This window comes from Lonchura striata, chromosome 2 (genome assembly GCF_050655825.1).
Source record: "Lonchura striata isolate lonStrDom1 chromosome 2, ASM5065582v1, whole genome shotgun sequence".
NCBI classification, from domain to species: domain Eukaryota; kingdom Metazoa; phylum Chordata; class Aves; order Passeriformes; family Estrildidae; genus Lonchura; species Lonchura striata.
The window spans coordinates 103,085,967-103,105,540 of record NC_140704.1 but is presented as its reverse complement, the minus strand read 5'-3'; the positions used below and the strand labels follow the sequence as shown (position 1 = coordinate 103,105,540).

Below are 19,574 nucleotides of genomic sequence, written 5' to 3'. Positions count from 1 at the left end.
CATAGGTTTGATTTTTTAAAAAGTATTTATTTATTTTTCATTAATAAGGATCCTTAGCCATTTTGAATGCTGCCAGAAGCATTGGGTACCAGAAGATATCTGAGGGAATCCTATGGAAGGATTGATGCTGCTGAGAGCAAATGTTTACTTCTTTCAGTTACTGAGATTCCCTTACTAGTGACTGGTGAAAAACAGACATTCACCAGCTGATATCTTTCCTGGAAGAATTTTGCTACAATCACACTAAGGACCATATGGTGGTTTTCTCAGATGTAAGTTAGAGAAGGTTGAATATGCACACTAAGTAAGTAAGACTGTTTAGGTTATGTATCTACACCATGTTAGTTTTTCATCCTTTTTTATGAGGAAATACTTTACTCACAAGTGTATATTTTTGGTGAATTCCCTACTAGTCTAACACTCCTTCATGATAAACATTCATATGAAAAAACACTTCTGTATGATTTCAGTTAATAAAGATTTAAAGTAGTATCCTTTAACCAATATAGAGACATTGGGGTGTCTTTAAATTAATTTAAATAGTATTTATTTTTTGTTGTGCTAAACTATTAAAACAAAATTAAAATTTATATAAATTTTTCAATTACAGGTATTATATAAATTTTGTCTATTAAATCAGAAATTTCATAATTCTTTTTACTTTGAAGGACTGTGCTGATGACATTAGTGTATCAGAAGAAGCTATATTTTCTGCAGTCTCATGATACATTTCCATGCGTTTGATTAGGTATCAGTGTAATCTCAATCAACCAATTTCAACAGATACCATGAGGATAAATTTCCTTTCTCCACTACATACTTTGTATATTCTAACTGAAAATATACTGTTTGCAAAAGGGTCAGTGGTTTTGTTTATTGAGGAGGACTTTTGGTTTTAGTTGGGTTTTTTTTTGTTTTATTTTTTGTTTTCTTTAGTTCAACAAATGTTAGCTTTTTGCCTTTCACATTTTTTGGGGTTATTTTTCTTTATTCATTAGGCTGTTTTTTCAGGTCATAATTTTTTAATTAATAGTTTGCTTTTATTAGGTAATGTAATGTTTTAAGATGTCTTAAGAGTTTGTCCACTCTTTAACCTTGCTGCTCATCTGGTCATATGAGTTGCCTAATTATTATCACCACTGAATGAAGTTTCTGAGGCATTTTTCATCATTCTGACATCACATTGCATTTACATTATGGCTATGAGACTGTTTCACAACACAAGAATTGTCCTTTAAATATAGAACCAAGGTGAAAATAAAAAAACTAATAAACATGCTTTACTAGTGATTAATGTCCAGTTGTATCCAGTATAGGGAGCAGTATCCAGACAAACTTTCTATTTCAGCATATCTGTTTTCCAAGAGCTGTGGATACTGCAGCTTTGATTCAATGCAAGAAGTAAGTGCTTGCATAATATGAGGATCACAAGTATTCCCATTTGGAGAAGCCTTTTGCTGCCACACAGAGTTTGTAGAAGTTCAGTGCCTTTCTGAGTGTGTTGTGCTGCAGTTCATTTTTCATGTTTAAATCTAGACTGTTTGCAGCTGTATTATCGCATCAACATAATCGCTGACTTTAAGATGCTCATTTGGGATTTATCTGACTGTAACTAGATGGAGAACTTAGGCCCTTGTAGGTCAACAGATGTGTGTTTCACCTCTGCTGCTCCTCTGAGTGAATACTGGAATGTTTTGCAGATACTGGAGGATTAATTTGCAAGCACATCTCAGATCCCTGTGATGTATTCAGTAGCAGAACTGCAGAAAAACATTTTTAATCTGTTTTATACACTTGGAATTATAGTTTGAAGACATAGTTGAGTAACCAGACTGCAGCTTTAGAAGTGCTTCAGTATTTTGCTGCTGTTTTTTAATGATTAAACTGGGAATTACAAAGGAATAGTTAGTTGGATATTTGGTGCAAGCTGACAAACTAAGAATATAGATACAGAGCAAAAGGTTCCAATACTAACTTGATGTTTTCTTTCAGTAATGACCTGTGTACTACTATTATTCTTTCCTCAAATAAAATTTTCTTCTTTCTCAAGAATCTGAATGTCCTCAGATCATAGATATCTCATTTGTTGGGGGGGGTAGTTTTTGACTCTAATGCAGTATTTATTTTAAAAGAAACTGTACTTCCATTGAAGAATATTAAAGCAGAAGGAAGGCATAAAAAATTACATGTAGTTTACTTAATAAACAAAACAAACCAAAACAATCTCCAGACTGCATCTCAGTAGAAAATATTGTGATATAAACAGTATAATTTAAGTCATTGCCACATTTTCTACACAAATTTATAAGAACTTGCAGAAAAGATTGTCTATTCAATCCAAATACTATGCAAAAATCAAAAAAAATTCAAAATACTTAAAACAGAAAAGAATTCTACCCACAATTCTCTGAATTAGGTGTTTTTACCTGTAAGTAACCTGCAAAGATTATATTGAGCACTTATATCTGGGTAGCATGTCACATTGTCATCATCTTAAATAAAATATTAATAAGACAAAAATAAGTATTAATTCACACAATGGTGAAAAAATCAGTGAGAATCTGGTCCTCACAGAAGTTCCAGAAAGTTCTGCAATTATCTTATACATTTGTTTCACTCACAAGGTAGAACTATTCTTATCACTTAAATCATTGCAGCATATTCACTAGTGAGACACTGCAAATAGTGTTTTGAGAAAGCTTAAAAATTAACCATCAACTATGGTCTGTCGGTCAAAAGTGATGGTTGTATACAAATGGAAAGGTATTTTCATTTTATACTTACTGAAAGTTTTAAGCAAAACAGTTTTGCGTCAACTGAATAATAAAATTTCCAAATAATTTTGCCTGTATAGGAGCTGGATTTTGAAGCTAAGACAAGCTACACCTTGAGGATAGAAGCAGCCAATATGCATGTTGACCCTCGTTTCCTGAGTCTGGGGCCCTTCAGTGATATGACAACAGTGAAGATAATTGTAGAGGATGTTGATGAGCCACCTGTGTTTACTTCACGTCTGTACTCCATGGTGGTGTCTGAAGCAGCAAAGGTTGGCACCATCATTGGGACTGTAGCAGCCCATGATCCAGATGCCTCAAATAGTCCTGTCAGGTAATTGCAAGAGCTCTTGATTATTTATTCAGCTTTTGCATTGAAGTTGTTAATCTTGTGGTGGGAGGGGTTTTGGTTACACTGGAAGTCATTAATAAGTTTTATTCCCTGGCAGAGGGAGATTCAGATGTTCTCTGAGTTTGAATGGTTTAACTTTTATAACCTGAACTACTGAACCTCTGAAAAAAAAAAAAAAAAAAAAAAAGGTCAAAATCTCTGAGAAACAAAGAGAAGGTATAGTTTCAGAATCCCAAAGGAAAGATATCACCTAAAAATATTGCTCATATTTATTACTCTGTATGCTTATAAAGAGTCTATTATTATCGGAAATTATGTTCTCTTAAATCAACCAGGATCAAAAATTATACCTATAATATATATGTATGCTTGAATAATAATTCATACTCTGTGTGCACTAGGAATCAGAATGTAATAGGACATAAATTCCCACATGGACACAGGAGCTGAGGTACCACAGTAGGAAACATTTGCAAAAACTCTTCACCTGAGAGAAGTAGACGGGATGAGATGCATTCTGTTCTAGTCAGAATGGTTGCAGGCTTTTGGTTTTGTAAATTTTGCTGCAGCCAAACATCTTCCGTTTGAATGGGAAATGGTGTGATCACTGGAGATTCATAAACTCTCAAGGCCCTCTTCCTTTGTCCTCAGTGTCTGAAAAACCTTCAAACCTTCCACAATATAATGTCCAAGATCATTAAGAAACCATAAGAGAACATACATTCTTAATCTTATGTTTGTCTGTATCTAAGGTCAGAGCTCAAGGGCAAAGACTCGCCACCTTAGCTACACCAGTAATGAGCTACTTGTTATTTTTCCTATGCAGAGTAGTAATATCAATTCTCAAAGGGACATGTAAAGAATCTAGAGAGTAATGGTTATAACTTAGGAACTCTGTGAATTTAAACACCTGCAGGGGGAGGAACTCATGCACAATTAAAAGTTAATGCTTAGTTTCATTTGTTTTTATTGCTCATTTAGGGCATACATAGGAAAAATCTTTGTGGGTATTTGCTTTGGTAATGTTAAGTCTTTCTTGCATTAAAAATTAACTTGGGAATCAAGTGTGATTTCTAAAGCAGAGATCTTTTGTAAAAGTAAAGCATATGTTTCACTCCTAGAAGTGATGCAAATGTTCTATCTCTTTTGTATATATTTGCAACATATTCAAAATAGTTGATTCTTATCATGTATAAACAAGTCCTAGATGAATGTTTGCCGTGGATTTACTTGTGAAATTTATCTTTGCTGTGGAAGTATTTTTTGTCACTGATGTTAGCATCTGGTGTATAATATATGGTTACCAGAATAATTTAGAATAGGCTTAAATATATTTCCATTAATGCAGGCCATGTTCAGAATGCTTTTGACTCCTTTGTAAACATAAAGATGAGTTTATTGGCCTTGATCTGGTTAATTTTACAATTCCAGAATAAAAAAAAATTATATCACCCGCTAATATCTGGAACATTCCTTCTGCATCAAAGTTTCTTGAAATTTGAGTGAGAGGGAAAAAGTAGTGAGGATTTATCTATGTGCTTGTGAACCTGCTATGTACATGGTCAAAGGTACTGAAAGAAAATATAATTTAAAGCTGTTCTACGTATATTCTGATACATCAGAGACAGATTCACCTAAAATTGTGATATGCTAAGGAGGATTAATGCATAAAACTTTTCATAAGGAGTTTAAACCATTAATTGATAAATAAGTATTCCAGCTTCGAAACATTGGATTATATTGATGCTGATTAAAAACTAGATTTGTTACAACTCAGAAAATGTTGATATGACAAGATCAGTTGCAGAACCTTGACAATACCAAGGATTAGGGAAAATAATAAAAGTTTTGAAAACTAGAGGTTATCTTATAAGGACCAGAGAACTATTGATATTTGAACTAACTTAAATAAAGGATTTAAAACTCCTGCAGCTCAAAGATTTTAAAGTACTATGGCAGTGAGGAATTAGAGGATTAAATATATTTAAATTTTTCTTTTTAGAATTTGAGTATGGATACAATGCTTTTAAGTAAGGGAAACTGCTTGTTTCATATAATTAATTCATAGAATTATTTTTCTCCTTGTTTCATAAGGAGATCATCCAATTTATGTAACTTGTTTGCTTTTCCACCCACCCTCCCTTCCTCTGTCCTTCTTTGTCTCCCTCCTTTACTGCTGTCTTCCTCTTTGTATTTCTTACTTCTCCATCTCCTCCTTCTTTTCTCCTTCTTCTCTTTCTCCTCCTTCTCCTTTGGCTCTTCAAGTTGCATAATGATAGTCTTAATAATTGGGAAATGTAAGGATTTCTAAGGGAAATCTGGCAGGAGATTGAATCTCAGCTGAGAGCTCTGCCAAGATTGACTACACAGCAGAGGTGACAAGTATAGTCTCATGGGGAAACTTGCCAGCCTCAAAGCAGCTGTAGAACACCACTGACCAAATAAACAACAGCGCTGGCAAGAAATAAAGTGAAAAATGGCCTACAGTTAAGACAAAATGAAAGAAGAAAAGAAAAAGTGAAAGAGGGAAAGGGTAATCAAAAAAAAAACCCCTGCTATTACTGTCATTGTTATGACTTATTATTCTCTCTCTCACTGTGACATAATACAGGTAAACAATCCTGATTATGTGACAAGGCTCTGCACTTAGATTATACAGTTAAGATGGAAAGATAAAAACACAGTAATACAGTAAGAAGATGTGTATTACAACATAGAACAAACAAATATATTCATAAGATCATTGTGTCTAGGAAGTCGCATTTTTTAAATTGTTTTGCATAATTCTTTCTTTCCATCTTGTTTAAAAAATTTGGTTCATGTTATATCAATAATCTAATATATTGTCAGTGTGTCAGTAATTGCAATGATCACACTTGATCCGGTTCAGACATTTTAATTCATCCTGAGTGTAGGGAAGTGCTCTGGAGTACATACTCGACCTAAATGAGAGTGCAAGAATCTGACCCAATTATAAATCTAATGTAAAAAATACTTCAGCTGTAGATCTAAATCTGCCTAATGAGCTGTCCCTTACTCTCAAAAGGGATATTAAAAAATCACCCACAGCTGTTTTGACCTTTTCTCTTATGCTATTTTCAGTTTGCTAAGGAGCTCCTAAGGAGCTCCCCTTCCTAAAACAAATTGGGAGGTAAAGATGTGTTAAGCCAAAGAGTTCAGGGCATGAGCCTGTGTTTGTTTAATGACAGTAAAGCACTGTGAGCTGACGGTGATGACATGCAATCCCTTGACCCTAGGCTGCATCATCTTTCCTTTTTCCCCTTCCCCTGCAGCTCTGGGTGACTCAGGGGCTCTTGTGCTGGTGATAGAAAGCTCTGCGCTCAGGCTGCCAGCCCCATGGGATCAGTGCCTGGCTGGTACAGCCTTGTAGCAAATTCCAACTCACCTTCTCCTTAGCTGGCTCTCAGGAGGATGCTATTTGATTAATTCTGAGTTTGTTTTACAGCATAGAGGAAGAGAGAAAAGACAGAGAAATACCTATTACCTCGCTTAAGAGGACACTGTGGGAGTGTAGCCCGCCACTGTCAGCACAAGTCACTGTGTAATTCTCTCACCTTTGCAAGTGCCTTTGCTTCACTCGATGTCCCAGGGAAACTGGACTGAGCAATGCTCAAACTAAGGAAACAGTGGAAGCGCTTTTTAATAATAAATCAGTGAAATATTTTTTTACATGCTGCAAATGACCATAAATTAAAATTTTCTTTCATCCTTTACCTAGGTATTCAATAGATCGAAACACAGATCTGGAGAGGTATTTCAATATTGATGCCAACAGTGGAGTCATAACAACTGCCAAATCTTTGGACAGGGAAACTAATGCTGTTCATAATATCACAGTTTTGGCTATGGAAAGTCGTAAGTATACATAGAAAAATTTTTATTGACAGTTTGTGTGTAAAGCTTCAGGCTTGGTTTTGATGAGCTTCATTCTGAGAAATTCTGGCAGCTGCAAACTGGCAGATAAAAGTAGCATATTGCTTAGTGCAAAAGAAATCTATATGATAATTTAAAATTACAGCAATTTAGGTGTTTGCTCTTTCAATTTAGGTGTTTGCTTCACACCTTGTGTATTTTTGTCTTCTGAAAGACAAGTACAAAGCAAGATTAAATATGTTAAGTCAGCAGTCTTACACTAAGTGTCAATACAGGAAAGGTGATATGGAAGATAGGGGAGGGTGGTTACCCTATCTCAGTGAGGGCACTCAGAGTTGATTGCTGTTGGTCAACCACAGCATTTTAGAAGGTATAAAGAAAAGGGGATGTGAATGCTAATGTGGTTTCATTTTCCTGACTCTAAGGTACTACTGTAGAAGTTATTTTGTATTTGGTGTCTTTTTCTGGTGTAAAGATAAAAAGTGTTAAAAAATGTAATGCTTCAAGTCAATGCAAGAATTCTAATGCAGGTTCAAAAACAAATTTGTTCTACTTTGAATACATTTTGTGAAGTGCTTTTACATTTGAAGAATTTATATTTTCAAATTTCATCTTCATTACTACTCTGTTGGGCTGTGATAATAAAAAGTTACGAGATCTCTGGATTACTATAGTAAAAATCATCACTTCTTGATTTGTGTGAGCTTCATTGAATATTTAACCTGAAAGTTAAGATTTATCATTTAATGTCTCTATGAATGTATCTTCTATTATCACAAGTAGAATTTTGGTCTGAAAACACAAAATGGAAACAAAATATTTTCTTGTAGCAAAACTGATGAGGAAGACAAGGGGCATACCTGACACTAAGGAGAGTCTAGGAGCACAAGTGAAAACTTGTACTGCTTTAATTTATATTCATGACTGCATGGTTTTCAATCAGCTTAGTTCAGCAGAGGAAAAATTTGGTGTCAGAAAGTCTTATTTCTCTGGTATTTCACATGTGATCTAAAAAATAACCAAAAAAACCCACTTTGTGATTTACATTTGGATGCTTAAAATGTTTATTAAAATGTGGTTGCAATACACTATAAAAAGATAGTTGCATATTTGAAGTTTTGTAAAGTTTTTTATTTTGTCCTGCTGTAAAATTAATATCAATATTTTTGGTAAAAAATGATTACAACATCCTTTTTTCCTGCTCCAAAAGAGAAGCAAAATAATTATTGCACTCACTGATGTCTCTATGCTTAGTCCAAAATAGAATTAGCATTTAAGATTAAAGTATGACGTTGGAGACTGAACATACTCATAGTTTAGCTAGTGTATCAGTTTAGGATGTGATTCATATTTAAGGTGTTCAACATGTTAATGACAGTATTAGTTCTATGTGCACTTTAAATACCTTGGGATTTTCTTCAGAATGCAGCCTTCTGTTCTTTTCTCTTACACATAGCTGATAAAATTCTGGTTTTGACTTCTTAATAGACTGAGTCATCTGAAGTTCAGGAAAAAAAAAAAGTTTAACCCATAATAATCATCCTATTCCCACTATGAATAGTAATGTTCTTGCTAGCTTGGTGATGATCTTACATCATCATACTTTTATCCTTCCATGTGATTTGATTCAATGCTGTGATTAGTAAGATTTTCAGTTTATCCTGAGAGTAAAATCTTAGGTTAATTGAAGAAGCTGGAGCACATAAATATTGGTCCAGAAAATCAAGACAAGAGCTTCCTTTGTATTTGAGGGAGGAATTATAATTGATTTGACATGCATATCCAAAAGAGGAATGCAAATAAAAAAGATAATGACCTTCAGAATAACTTCGAAGGATCTCCTCTTAATTGTTTTATTGGACTTTTTCCTATAGAGAATCCAGCACAGATTGGGAGAGGCTATGTAGCCATCACAATCCTTGACATCAATGACAACGCCCCTGAGTTTGCCATGGAATATGAGACAACTGTCTGTGAAAATGCTCAGCCTGGTCAGGTATGTCTTGATAGATTTTATCTTTATTTTTATGAGATAATCAGCCATTCTTTATGAAAGCTTTCCAGCTTTAACATAAAGAAAATCATCTTATAACAGTAAGAATGAGGCTCTGATGAACAATACAAGCAAGCATTAGAAAAGATACAGGTATAAAAATTATTGGTTGAAAGTAGTGTTAAAATCTCTGGCTTTCTTACTTTTATAGCTGATACATTTTACTTAATTCACCTAATTTTGAATTATACTGAGAACACATACTTTCACCTAATTTTTGTGGGAAGTGGGAAGCAGTAACACAAAGATAATTCTGAGACTAAATGTCCACCATTCTGAAAATGAGTACACACTTTTAATTCCCCCAGGAAGTATGGACCTTAAGGACATAGTTTCACAATGGGAATGTATCCCTATTTTTTTATTCCCATATTTTCAACTACGCAAATATCTTCCAAGTAGTCCTAGACTTGACTAAATCTATCGCTTGTTGTTTGTCCTTGGTGTCCCTCATATTTTGCCTTTCCCTCTCTACTTTGGAAGACCTCACAACATACATGTACTTTCTCAGTCTCTCTTTCCACTTCCAGAAAACCTGTAGATGATGCACCTGCATAGATCCTGCATATTTCTAGGAAGACATTGTGCTTTTGTGCTTTCTCTTAGTGTATTGTCCTTCCTGTGGTAGATGTTTATTGCACATTTCAAAATCACATCATAATTGTAATTCTGATAAAACCCCGCTATGATTATTAGTTAGTATTAATGAGAAATACACACTATGCATGCTCTTATTGTTGTACCTCTCTGTTTTCCCTGTGCTCTGATAAGAACTGGACCAGAAAATTAGAATTTCCAATTTTTGTGGATTTTAAGCACTGGTGACACTTTCTTTCGAGGTAGATTTTTACAGAATTTTAGAAAATTAAATTTTAAAACATGTTAGGAATGAAATTCTAGAAAACAATAATAATATACTTATGATGTACCTTTCTGTTTTCCATTATATTAAAAAAAAAGTACATGAATTCAAATGCTCAAAAACATCATGGTTTCCTTGTGAAGGTTTACAACATTGATTGCAGTCACTGATGACTACACTAAGAGCCAACCAGAAGACACAATTCTTGCATTGCTATGTAGTTTATTATTCCAAGCTCTGGTGAGTAACAGAACCTAACTTTCTCTCAGAGCCTGTAGAGCATTGCTTTGGCCAATAAATTTGGTACAGGTAAAGAGTTGAGTCAAACATTAATAGTCTCTACATCCTTAGGAGATTAGAAAACCAAAATTCAAGATTATTAGAATTTGAGAGGGGTTTGATATTTTGGTAGGTAACAGAGGGGTTATGTAATGTACATGTACATCTGCTTCAATGAAACCCTGATGTATCTCAAAACAGGTGATCCAAAAAATTAGTGCAATTGATAAGGATGACCCACCAAACGGCCATCAATTCTACTTCAGTTTAACAGCAGAGGCAGCAAATAACCACAATTTTACATTGCAGGACAACAAAGGTAAGCAAATTTTGATTTGGTGAATATTCACCAATAGCACCTTCCATTTTCAATGCTTATTATGACCTACATAAACTTCTGTTCTGGTAAGAATATAAAATACAATCAGCCTGCCAAATAATTTTATCTGTAGACTATTTGTGAAAATAATTAAGCTGTTGTTTGAATCATTTAAAGCCTTGAGCCAAACAGAGCAGCATCAAATCTTTAAATCTTTCCTTTTTTTTTTTTTTTCCCATCAGTCACTCTTCACATTTTTTGCATGTATTTATAGGTTTTTATCTAAATTGGGCTTTACCTTGGAGCAGTGACTGAAAAATGTCCAGGAATTCATGTCTTATTAATATAACTCTGGGCATAAAAAATGAGTACACAATAGATGGAGATGTTTTGTGATTTGTGGGGCTTTTGTTTGGTTTTTAGAAAAACAAATCTTTTCAGTAACTAAGTATATCTCCTTTTGAAGAATGCTTTTGATAAAATATTTGCACAGACTTCTTATGACTGTTTCCTCAAAGACTCCTAATGACGTCCCATTTCTGTTAGTTAAAATATCTGAGAACACACTCTAATTACTGCCCTCATTAGTTGCACTGCACAGTACAGCAGCTGGGCACGTGTCAGGCAGTTTAGCTATTAGCTGTAGCAAACAGAGCTAAATAGACAGGGTATTGCTCTTGCATTGCTCTTTTATGGATCAGTACTTGGCTAGAGCTACAAAGTCATCCTATTAGTAAAACAAGAAAAACAAACATGGACACTGAAGAACACTATTTGTACAGGAAGACTTTGAATAATATTCAGAAAGTGTGACCTAATAAAATTATTTCACCCAGGTCTTCCTTGCTTTACCTTACATATAGTTAATGAAATACTTAATTTTCCTTATATGAACAGCTTGCAGTTTAAAACTGAAGTCTCTAATAGTAGCACTGATCAAAATAATAAAAGTGCATTAAAATAAGACTGTTCAGAAATCTGATTTAATGAAAACTGTAAAGTAGTTAATGAAAAGAGACACTCTTCCAGAGGACTTACAATTTGATAAAAGTAATACTAGACTTTTGTAATGCCTGTAAAATCAGTACAAGACACAGCAGCAGCTGCATTATTCAGCATTAGTTAATTTTATGCATTTCTTGTGTGATGTTATATCAAGAGCTGTTCACGCATTTTGTCAGATAGATCATAATAGATGCCACAATAAGATAACTTTACTGGCTACCAATATGTCTGTCTATGGATAGATAGGTAGACCAAATGAATGAACATCCTGGGGGATGTAACTCCCTACCTTTCAGGAGCTCTCAATTTGTGTTGTACACAGTGAGTTTTGCATGTATCTTATTGAACACACAGGCTTTATAATCACACAACTCAGATCAGTATCAAACTATACATTTTAGACTAATTATAATAACCATCTTGAATCTCAGAAGCGTTTGAAAACAACAGCATTTCTTTCTTGTATGCACAATTCCCTTGTTTGTGCAGGGACTGAAATTTTTTTGCATTAGGAAAATATTTCATTGATCTTCAGAACCCATTCTCCTATTAATATGGTCATTGCTTCTATTAATATGATATCTATATCTGTAAATAGTGGAAATAGATGCTTGTAAATTAACTGGAAACATGTATTTAGATACTAATCTGATCACTGAAGGGGATTTTATTTTTTTTGTAATGATCTCATCTTCAGCTGTATATCCAGATTGTGAAAATGTGAGTTTAACTGAAAACAAATGGATTTCTGCATGTTTGAAATACCCTTTTGTTGAAAATATAAATTTTCTTGTTTAGTTGTATGTGATTTTTCAGTTGATCTTACCTCTGCAGCTTCAAAATATATGACTGGGAAAGGTAAACTTGTTGAAATTATAGAATGTTTTTTTAAAGTCTTTAAGTAGAAGGCTATAGTATTTATAGCCTTTTGTTTTAGAAAAGTAATATATTTTATAATTTGTCTTTTTATTCCTTTATCTAGATAATACTGCGACAGTATTAACCAAAAGAAATGGGTTTCGAAGACAGGAACAATCTGTTTTCTACTTGCCAATATTCATAGTGGACAGTGGATCTCCTTCACTTAGTAGCACTAATACTCTCACCATCAGGGTCTGTGATTGTGATGCAGATGGTATTGCTCAGACATGCAATGCAGAAGCATATATCTTGCCTGCAGGACTCAGCACTGGAGCCCTGATAGCAATATTGGCTTGTGTCTTGACACTGCTAGGTATGTCTTCTTTCTGTTATCCTTACTTTCCTTTCAATGCATCCTGGCAAAAGATACATTCATATAAGCTTCAACATTCCCCTCTGCCCTGATTTCTGTGAACAGGCACAGATAGTATTCAAGAAAGAACAGCATTTTGTACCATTAGCACAAAAAAACCCTTTAGATTGGGATTATAAATTTAGATATTTTGTTTCTATATCAAGATATAAGAAATAACAGTAAAAGAAAAAAATATTACTTGCATCAAATGCAATACCTAAGAAATAGACAATGCAGTTTATGAAAGCATTTGGTTTAGCATACTCACCATATAACCAGCAGCAGTGTGTCCCTTTTTCACAAGCAAAACTGTTTTTAAACATTTACTGATTTGCATAGGACAAAAGATATTCAGAAAGTACAACAGATGCAACTTACTTATGAGAATCATAATTAATTGACATCATTTGAGAGTGATCTTTTGTTACTTCTGGAAATGGTAGCACAGCTGGATTTTATGTTGAGCAGCAAAACTGCAACTAGATAAAAGGCAGTGGAAAAGAGCGGAATGGTGTTAACATCCTAGTTTGCCTATCATTTCTTATGTAATACCTAGTCATTAAACAGTAAATGCAACAGTAAAGGGTCCAATCAAGAAATAAAGATGAAGGATAAGGTGAGCAAAAGTGAAGTTTTGGTTTTTGTCTGAAAAGTCTTATATTAACAGGGTACCTGCTTCAGCGCACAAGAATTTTCATCAGTGTTGCTTTCAATTAAAAGATTTTTCTATTCCCTATCTGTACATACCAGTCGAAGGAAAGGGAGAAGACCAGTCTTCTTATGCTGGTATAATCTCAGTGGTTTTTTATCTGCCACTGTTATCAAAGTAATTTGCATAGGTCAAATCAAGAGACTTGTGTCCAAAATTCTGTCCATGGCAGTATTTCCACCATGAAGAGATATGTCTTCTTTCACATTTTGATTCATGTCACTGGAAACCATTAGAAGGAAATGTTCCTACTGCTAAAATATTTTTAAAGTACTCCAAAATGAAAAACCTGTTGCATACTTTTTTTACAGAGTAATAAAGATCACTATCTCTGCAACCAACTTACTCAGTAGCTATATATATATAGGAGATGGCATTTCTAAAGTTTTCCATCTCCGTGACATAAAAAAAAATTAACACCATAAGACTTTATTCTCACTGAACACATGGTGGTTAGGCCTAGATTTAAGAAATGGAAGGGAATTATTGCCAAAAGTTTTTATGAGCATTTTTAAATACCATTTTTCTAGTAGCATTTCTAACCAATTTATGTACACAAATGAACTTTATTTGGACACGAAGCTAAATGTTAAAGTTCAAAAAGATATAAAAATATTATATCAACTGGCATTAGTATCAGTGAAAAAAAAAAAAAACACTTTAAACTTTAGTCCAATATACTGAGGAATAAAAGTCTTGTAACCATAGCAATTCATTTGATCCCAAAAAGAAATCTCACCATTTTTGTTATGCATGAAAAGCTAGTTTCTGAAGATTACATAGGAAACTGCTGTAGGTACTATGCAGCTTGGTCTAGTCATAAACTTTTCTTAAATAAAACTAGTCAGATTTTAAGATCATTGAGTGGCACCAAATAACTTGCTTATTCTACTTGGTACATCAGGAGTCAAATGCAACCAATAAACCAACAAACTTAAGCTTTTATTCCAGTTATTTTTAAAGTGTTCTGAACAAGGGTTTGGTAAAAAAATCTTGCATATTACCATCTCACCACTGATTTTATTTGTCAAAGACTTTGGTTTTTCAAAGTCATCTGTCTGAAGGAATCAACATTGTTTATCCAAAAAGACATTTGTATGTGCCACCGTCACTTCTAGTCTAAACTGTTCCTTTTGAGTGCAGCTCAAAGGTGCAGGAGCAGGTTAGGCTGTGTTTGTATGACAACCCTGGTTTTGAGTGTTGCATTTTGGAACTGTATCCTGTTTTAGTCTCAGCTACAGGCCAGTGTCCACAAGGAAGAGGTACCTAAGCATCCCTGATGTCCAATGAAACCCAGCCGCTTGCCTGGTCTCAGAGCCTTTCTTCTTCTCTCATTTGCTTTTAGAATATGTTTTATAGGGACAGATCCATAGTGATATTCCTAGGAATTTACTTTTGCCCTTTTGCTCTTTGCATACATTCCTGAGAAAAATGCTGAAGATCTACTAGTACAGCATAAAAAACAGGCTTCAGCTTTTGGCAAATGTTTCCAGGACTAGAACAAAGGATGCACATTTTTGTGTAAGACTTTATCAGTGAAAAGAGCATACAGTCTACTGGATCAATATCTTTTCCTAACCCATGATTAACACACAGTGCAAATTCAGTCACATTAATCAATGTCATCTTAATGTTGGTGCTAGTTGTAAAGCACAGAAAGCATGAAATCTGCATAGATGGAATGAATACATGCATTCTGGCACCAGGGTCCTGAATTCTCAACCAGGTCTTACTTTCATAAAGTTAATATGATATACTTTTTGGTCTTGCCCTGCACATCCCTAAGGCTGATATATAACCATTTGTCATTACCAAGACCCGGATTGTCTCAATGGGATTTCTTAGTATTAATGCTTTTACTTAAGCAACCAATCAGTTTTAGATAAGCACAAGCATAAGTCAGTTTTCACTGACTCTAAGAAAGAAGAACATTATTAAATTACACTCTTTTATGATAATTGTATATAATATAGACTATTTTTTAAAATGAAAATAATTTTTAAAAGCTAAAAGCATTTAAAAATAAAATCTCTTTATATCTTCAGACTGACTTATGGAGATTAAATTGTAAATTTTATTTCACAAGAAAATGCCAGTACTTTTTTAATTACTCAAAACAGCTTTCCAATTATGCAGTAAGGCTAAGTTTTACAGAAAGAAAAAAACCTAAAAAATCCTAAAAAGCATATGAAAAGGCAGTTTGATTAATTTTGAACTACACATAATTTTGAGGAAAGCAAGTAAAAATTTTTTAACTTTTCTGAAAATTATATGGTAATTTAATTGAAGGTAATTTGTTTTTCAGTTAGCATCTTCCAGAAACAGTATTTGCTTTTGTAACAACTGTTCGGCATAAAATGTTTACATAAAATCACACAAACAGAATATTCACCTGTAGATAATGTAATCACATTTGAGAGGCTAAGTATTTTCTTTGTACTGATGCAATGGAAAGCTATATTGCCATAATATTCTTAATAATTTTTGTCTTTCATACTTCTGAATGTAATCTTTTAGCGTCCCCTATTTTTTTAGGATGGCTGAAGAAAGCTTCCTACTGGTGTAGCACTAGAGTTTACAGGGATAATATGTTAATAAAACTTGAAAATACAGCTTTAATTTTTTTTTTTCAGTTGAAAGATATCAAATTTGTTATTATCAAAATACCTGCAAAACCCAAATTAAATCAGAACACATAACTGAACTGCGATTTGTAAACAAGGAGAAGCAGATTCTATTCTACCTATTCTCTAAATAGGTATAACCTGTACAGAATGTGACTATGTTATATGTGTAGGGTTTGGCCTTGCAGTTTTAAAAGCAATAAATGTGTAACTGGGGGAAAACATTTAACTAGGGGTACCCAAAGAAACACTTCCAGAAGATGGTTGAATATGAAATGCAGCATCTGTTTTCTGAAAGTTAGGGAGCTGATTAGGGTCACTCAGTGTGGCCATTTAAAGGTCACAGTGACTTTGCAAATATCAGGCCAAACTGATTAAACAACAGGTATGGGTGAAGTTTGTTAAGTGGGAATTAAATTAAAATTTCCTGAGTCTTGTCCTCTGTAATCTCCAAACCTGATGTGACTGTACTGGCAACTGCAAGGTATAACTAAATAGGTTATTAGTGTGCTGCTTAGATGGCTGGGGATGTCCAATAATCAGCTTTATGAATCATGACACACCTAAGGCATAAACCAGTGTGCAGATCTGCTCGCAGCTGATGTGGTTTATTGCTATAGTAAATTCCTGGCTTAGGGGTGTAGTGTATACAATTCATGGTAATGCTTGTGATTTAGCTCTGTGCCTTTCTGTATAGCTCTGCATGTAGTCTTCTCCCTCAGGGAGTCTCGTGACTTTATGGCTCCCTTACAATTTTGTTGCAGTTGCCTTGAGTACAAAAGGAAAAATTAATACTAAACCAGAGAAATACATTCGGGTGAACAAAACCTGACTTATTACCAGATCATACCAAAATGGAAATTTCATGGTAATTCCAGAAAGCACACTGAAAATTGGCAAAGCAAAAATCCACTCTTGCACTCAAAGGTGTTTGTTTAAAGACTAATTTGGGTATACTGAAACTACAAACATTAAATGTATATTAGACACAAGGACAAAACTGTGTATTACCACAGCTAATATAAAGACAATTTTTTTTTTTGCTTGGCTACTGTACCTATTAAAGGAAATCAATATTTCTAAAAATTTAGGTAAATCAGGAGAATTAAAAGGTTAGTTTAGATTAGTCTTTGCTAATTCTGGTTACTAAGACTTTATAATTAGCAGCTTAAAATATTGATTTATTTATTTGTTACATCACATATGAAATCTGCATTGTCATTTCATCACCTTAGTATGAGTAAGGTGTATTTGTATGAAGCCAACCTAGTGCCCTCAATGTGCAATACATTTGTGCCTAAAGGTTTTCCACTGTATTATTTCTTTTCTAAGAATCATGAAATTAGGTTTTTAGAAGTTCAGACAGTCTTTAATTACTTATTGTCTGCTTTTGTCATAAATGTTGGAAATAAAAGCCCATCGTGACTTAATGAGAAATGAAAAACCTTTGAAACTATTTGCATTTGATTTAAATAGCAGTGAAAATTGTTTAAGGTTTGTATTCATTTCTGCAGCTCCTGCAATGCAGCTAAAGCTTTGTTCATTTAGAGGTTAAACTTTATTGTTCATGGCTGCTGGAAAGGCTAGAAATTAATAATCTTATAAAGTTATCTAAATGCTAAAATATTTAACCTTTAGAAAGACTCCATATTTTTCTTGGCTTCAAGCAAATGTGAGAGGTGGAAGGAACACTATATAAAACATTCATTGTATTGTGCCTTTAGGCAGACCTTCCTACTAAGTTTCTTATTTTACACTTATTAGCATGTCTTTAACTTTCAACATGAAGTATGTTAAGAGGGATAGTAGAGTAAAAATGCATTTACTGAGTAAAGTAAAGCTGCTTACTTATATGGCAATAAATATGTGGCAGTAAATGTTAAAAAAAATAATTAAGAAGTTATGTCAATATAAATTTTGTTTGAAATATCTATTTGTACTGTCAGGTAATTTTACTTTAAGATATTTTTTACAACAAGGAAAAACATTAGGAGTGGAGTGCAATTGTATCTGATGACAATTTTATGTTCTCTACCGTATAATTTGCAGCTTATTATACAAATATCAAAATGTTTTGAAATTTCACAAATGTCACTGTAAAGGTTAATATTTCATATTATTAAACTGCATATGTAAATATTGTTCAAAGCAAAATGTCCCAAACTAGTGGCTTCTGAATTCAATACATAAAGGATGAATAAGGTAGATGCCAGGGGCAAAAAATGTGAAAGGGTGATGTTGATTACATTGTTAATATAGTCATGAGACATTTATTAGTAGATGGATTATTGGATATTTGCTTGGTAACTACTAAGAAAAGATGAAAGAATTGTTAAAATATTTGTGGAAAATTTTAGGGGAAAAAATGTATTTGCAGCTTTATTTTTAGACATGTGTGGCTCCAAAGGGAAATAAAAATAGTGCAGAAAGGCATTTCTGGCTTCAGCCAATTTCAAAGAGTACTATAACATCTGTAGACATGTACAGCTTTCTTTCTTGTACAATGTACTGGTTTATTATAGCCAAGTGATCCTAATATTATGTCATTCCTCGCAATGACTACATTGATACTGATTTTAAGATCACTCCGTGAAAAGGCTTTCAAGAATGGTAGTCCTGCATCATGCAATTTTTGGAGGCCACTTTTGAGACTAGCTAGGGTACCTCAAGCTTAATTTTATCTCTATCGCCTTTTAGCTTTTGCTTTTTCCTATGTTTCTACAGCATTTAATTGGGATTGTAAGCAAACATTGAAAATGCTATCAATGCATATAATCACATATTCTTACCATTAAAAATAATCATAAAATCATAAGAGATTAATTAAATGTGGAATGACACTTTTCAACATACTGTTATTTTTGCAACCATAGTGATGCCTATGATTTCCTAGGAGTGTCATTAACTCAGCAAATGTTATCCAGATGCTACAATATAGTATTAATTATTTTCCAGGAGGATGATTCACACTCCATCATGTCCCACAGATGGACGTAATATTCATAGCATTGGTTCCATATTTTGCGTGTCACCAGTGATGTTTCTCTACCAAAACTGCATTAGAACAAGAGGAGCCCTGAGTTTCTTTTTTTCAGTGCTTTTGGCTTCCACTGCAGCTTATTATTAGCTTTCAAGCTGAAAGAAACTTTAAGGGTTAAAATTAAATATCTAATTACATTTCTAGTACTGGTTCATCCAGTAAACTCTAGCCCTAGCAGTTCTCATTGGATGTAAGGCATGAATCGCAAGTGCAGTACTTTGCACTTTTCAGGAAAGTGAGATCTCATGTAGCGGTGGCTTTTTAAACATTGCTTAAAAATTCGATGTTCTCCAATATAAATTTTTTTAACTGTTTTTATTCAGCAGATATTGGTCTTCACTTTAAATCAGTCACTTTCCAAATCATGGTTTTTAAATTCTATTCTGT

At 33.7% G+C, this 19,574-nt stretch overlaps 1 protein-coding gene across 2 annotated transcripts in view; it reads left to right on the top strand.

Annotated features, from left to right (window-relative positions):
- LOC110478003 (cadherin-7) overlaps positions 1 to 19,574 on the top strand; it is a 90,304-nt gene that overhangs the window by 62,178 nt on the left and 8,552 nt on the right. For both annotated transcript variants that reach the window (XM_085571901.1, XM_021544287.4), the window contains exons 7-11: positions 2,855 to 3,108; positions 6,866 to 7,002; positions 8,895 to 9,016; positions 10,416 to 10,533; positions 12,521 to 12,772. In XM_085571901.1, coding sequence (XP_085428027.1) covers positions 2,855 to 3,108; positions 6,866 to 7,002; positions 8,895 to 9,016; positions 10,416 to 10,533; positions 12,521 to 12,772 — 883 coding nt within the window. The remainder of the gene's footprint in view (positions 1 to 2,854; positions 3,109 to 6,865; positions 7,003 to 8,894; positions 9,017 to 10,415; positions 10,534 to 12,520; positions 12,773 to 19,574) is intronic.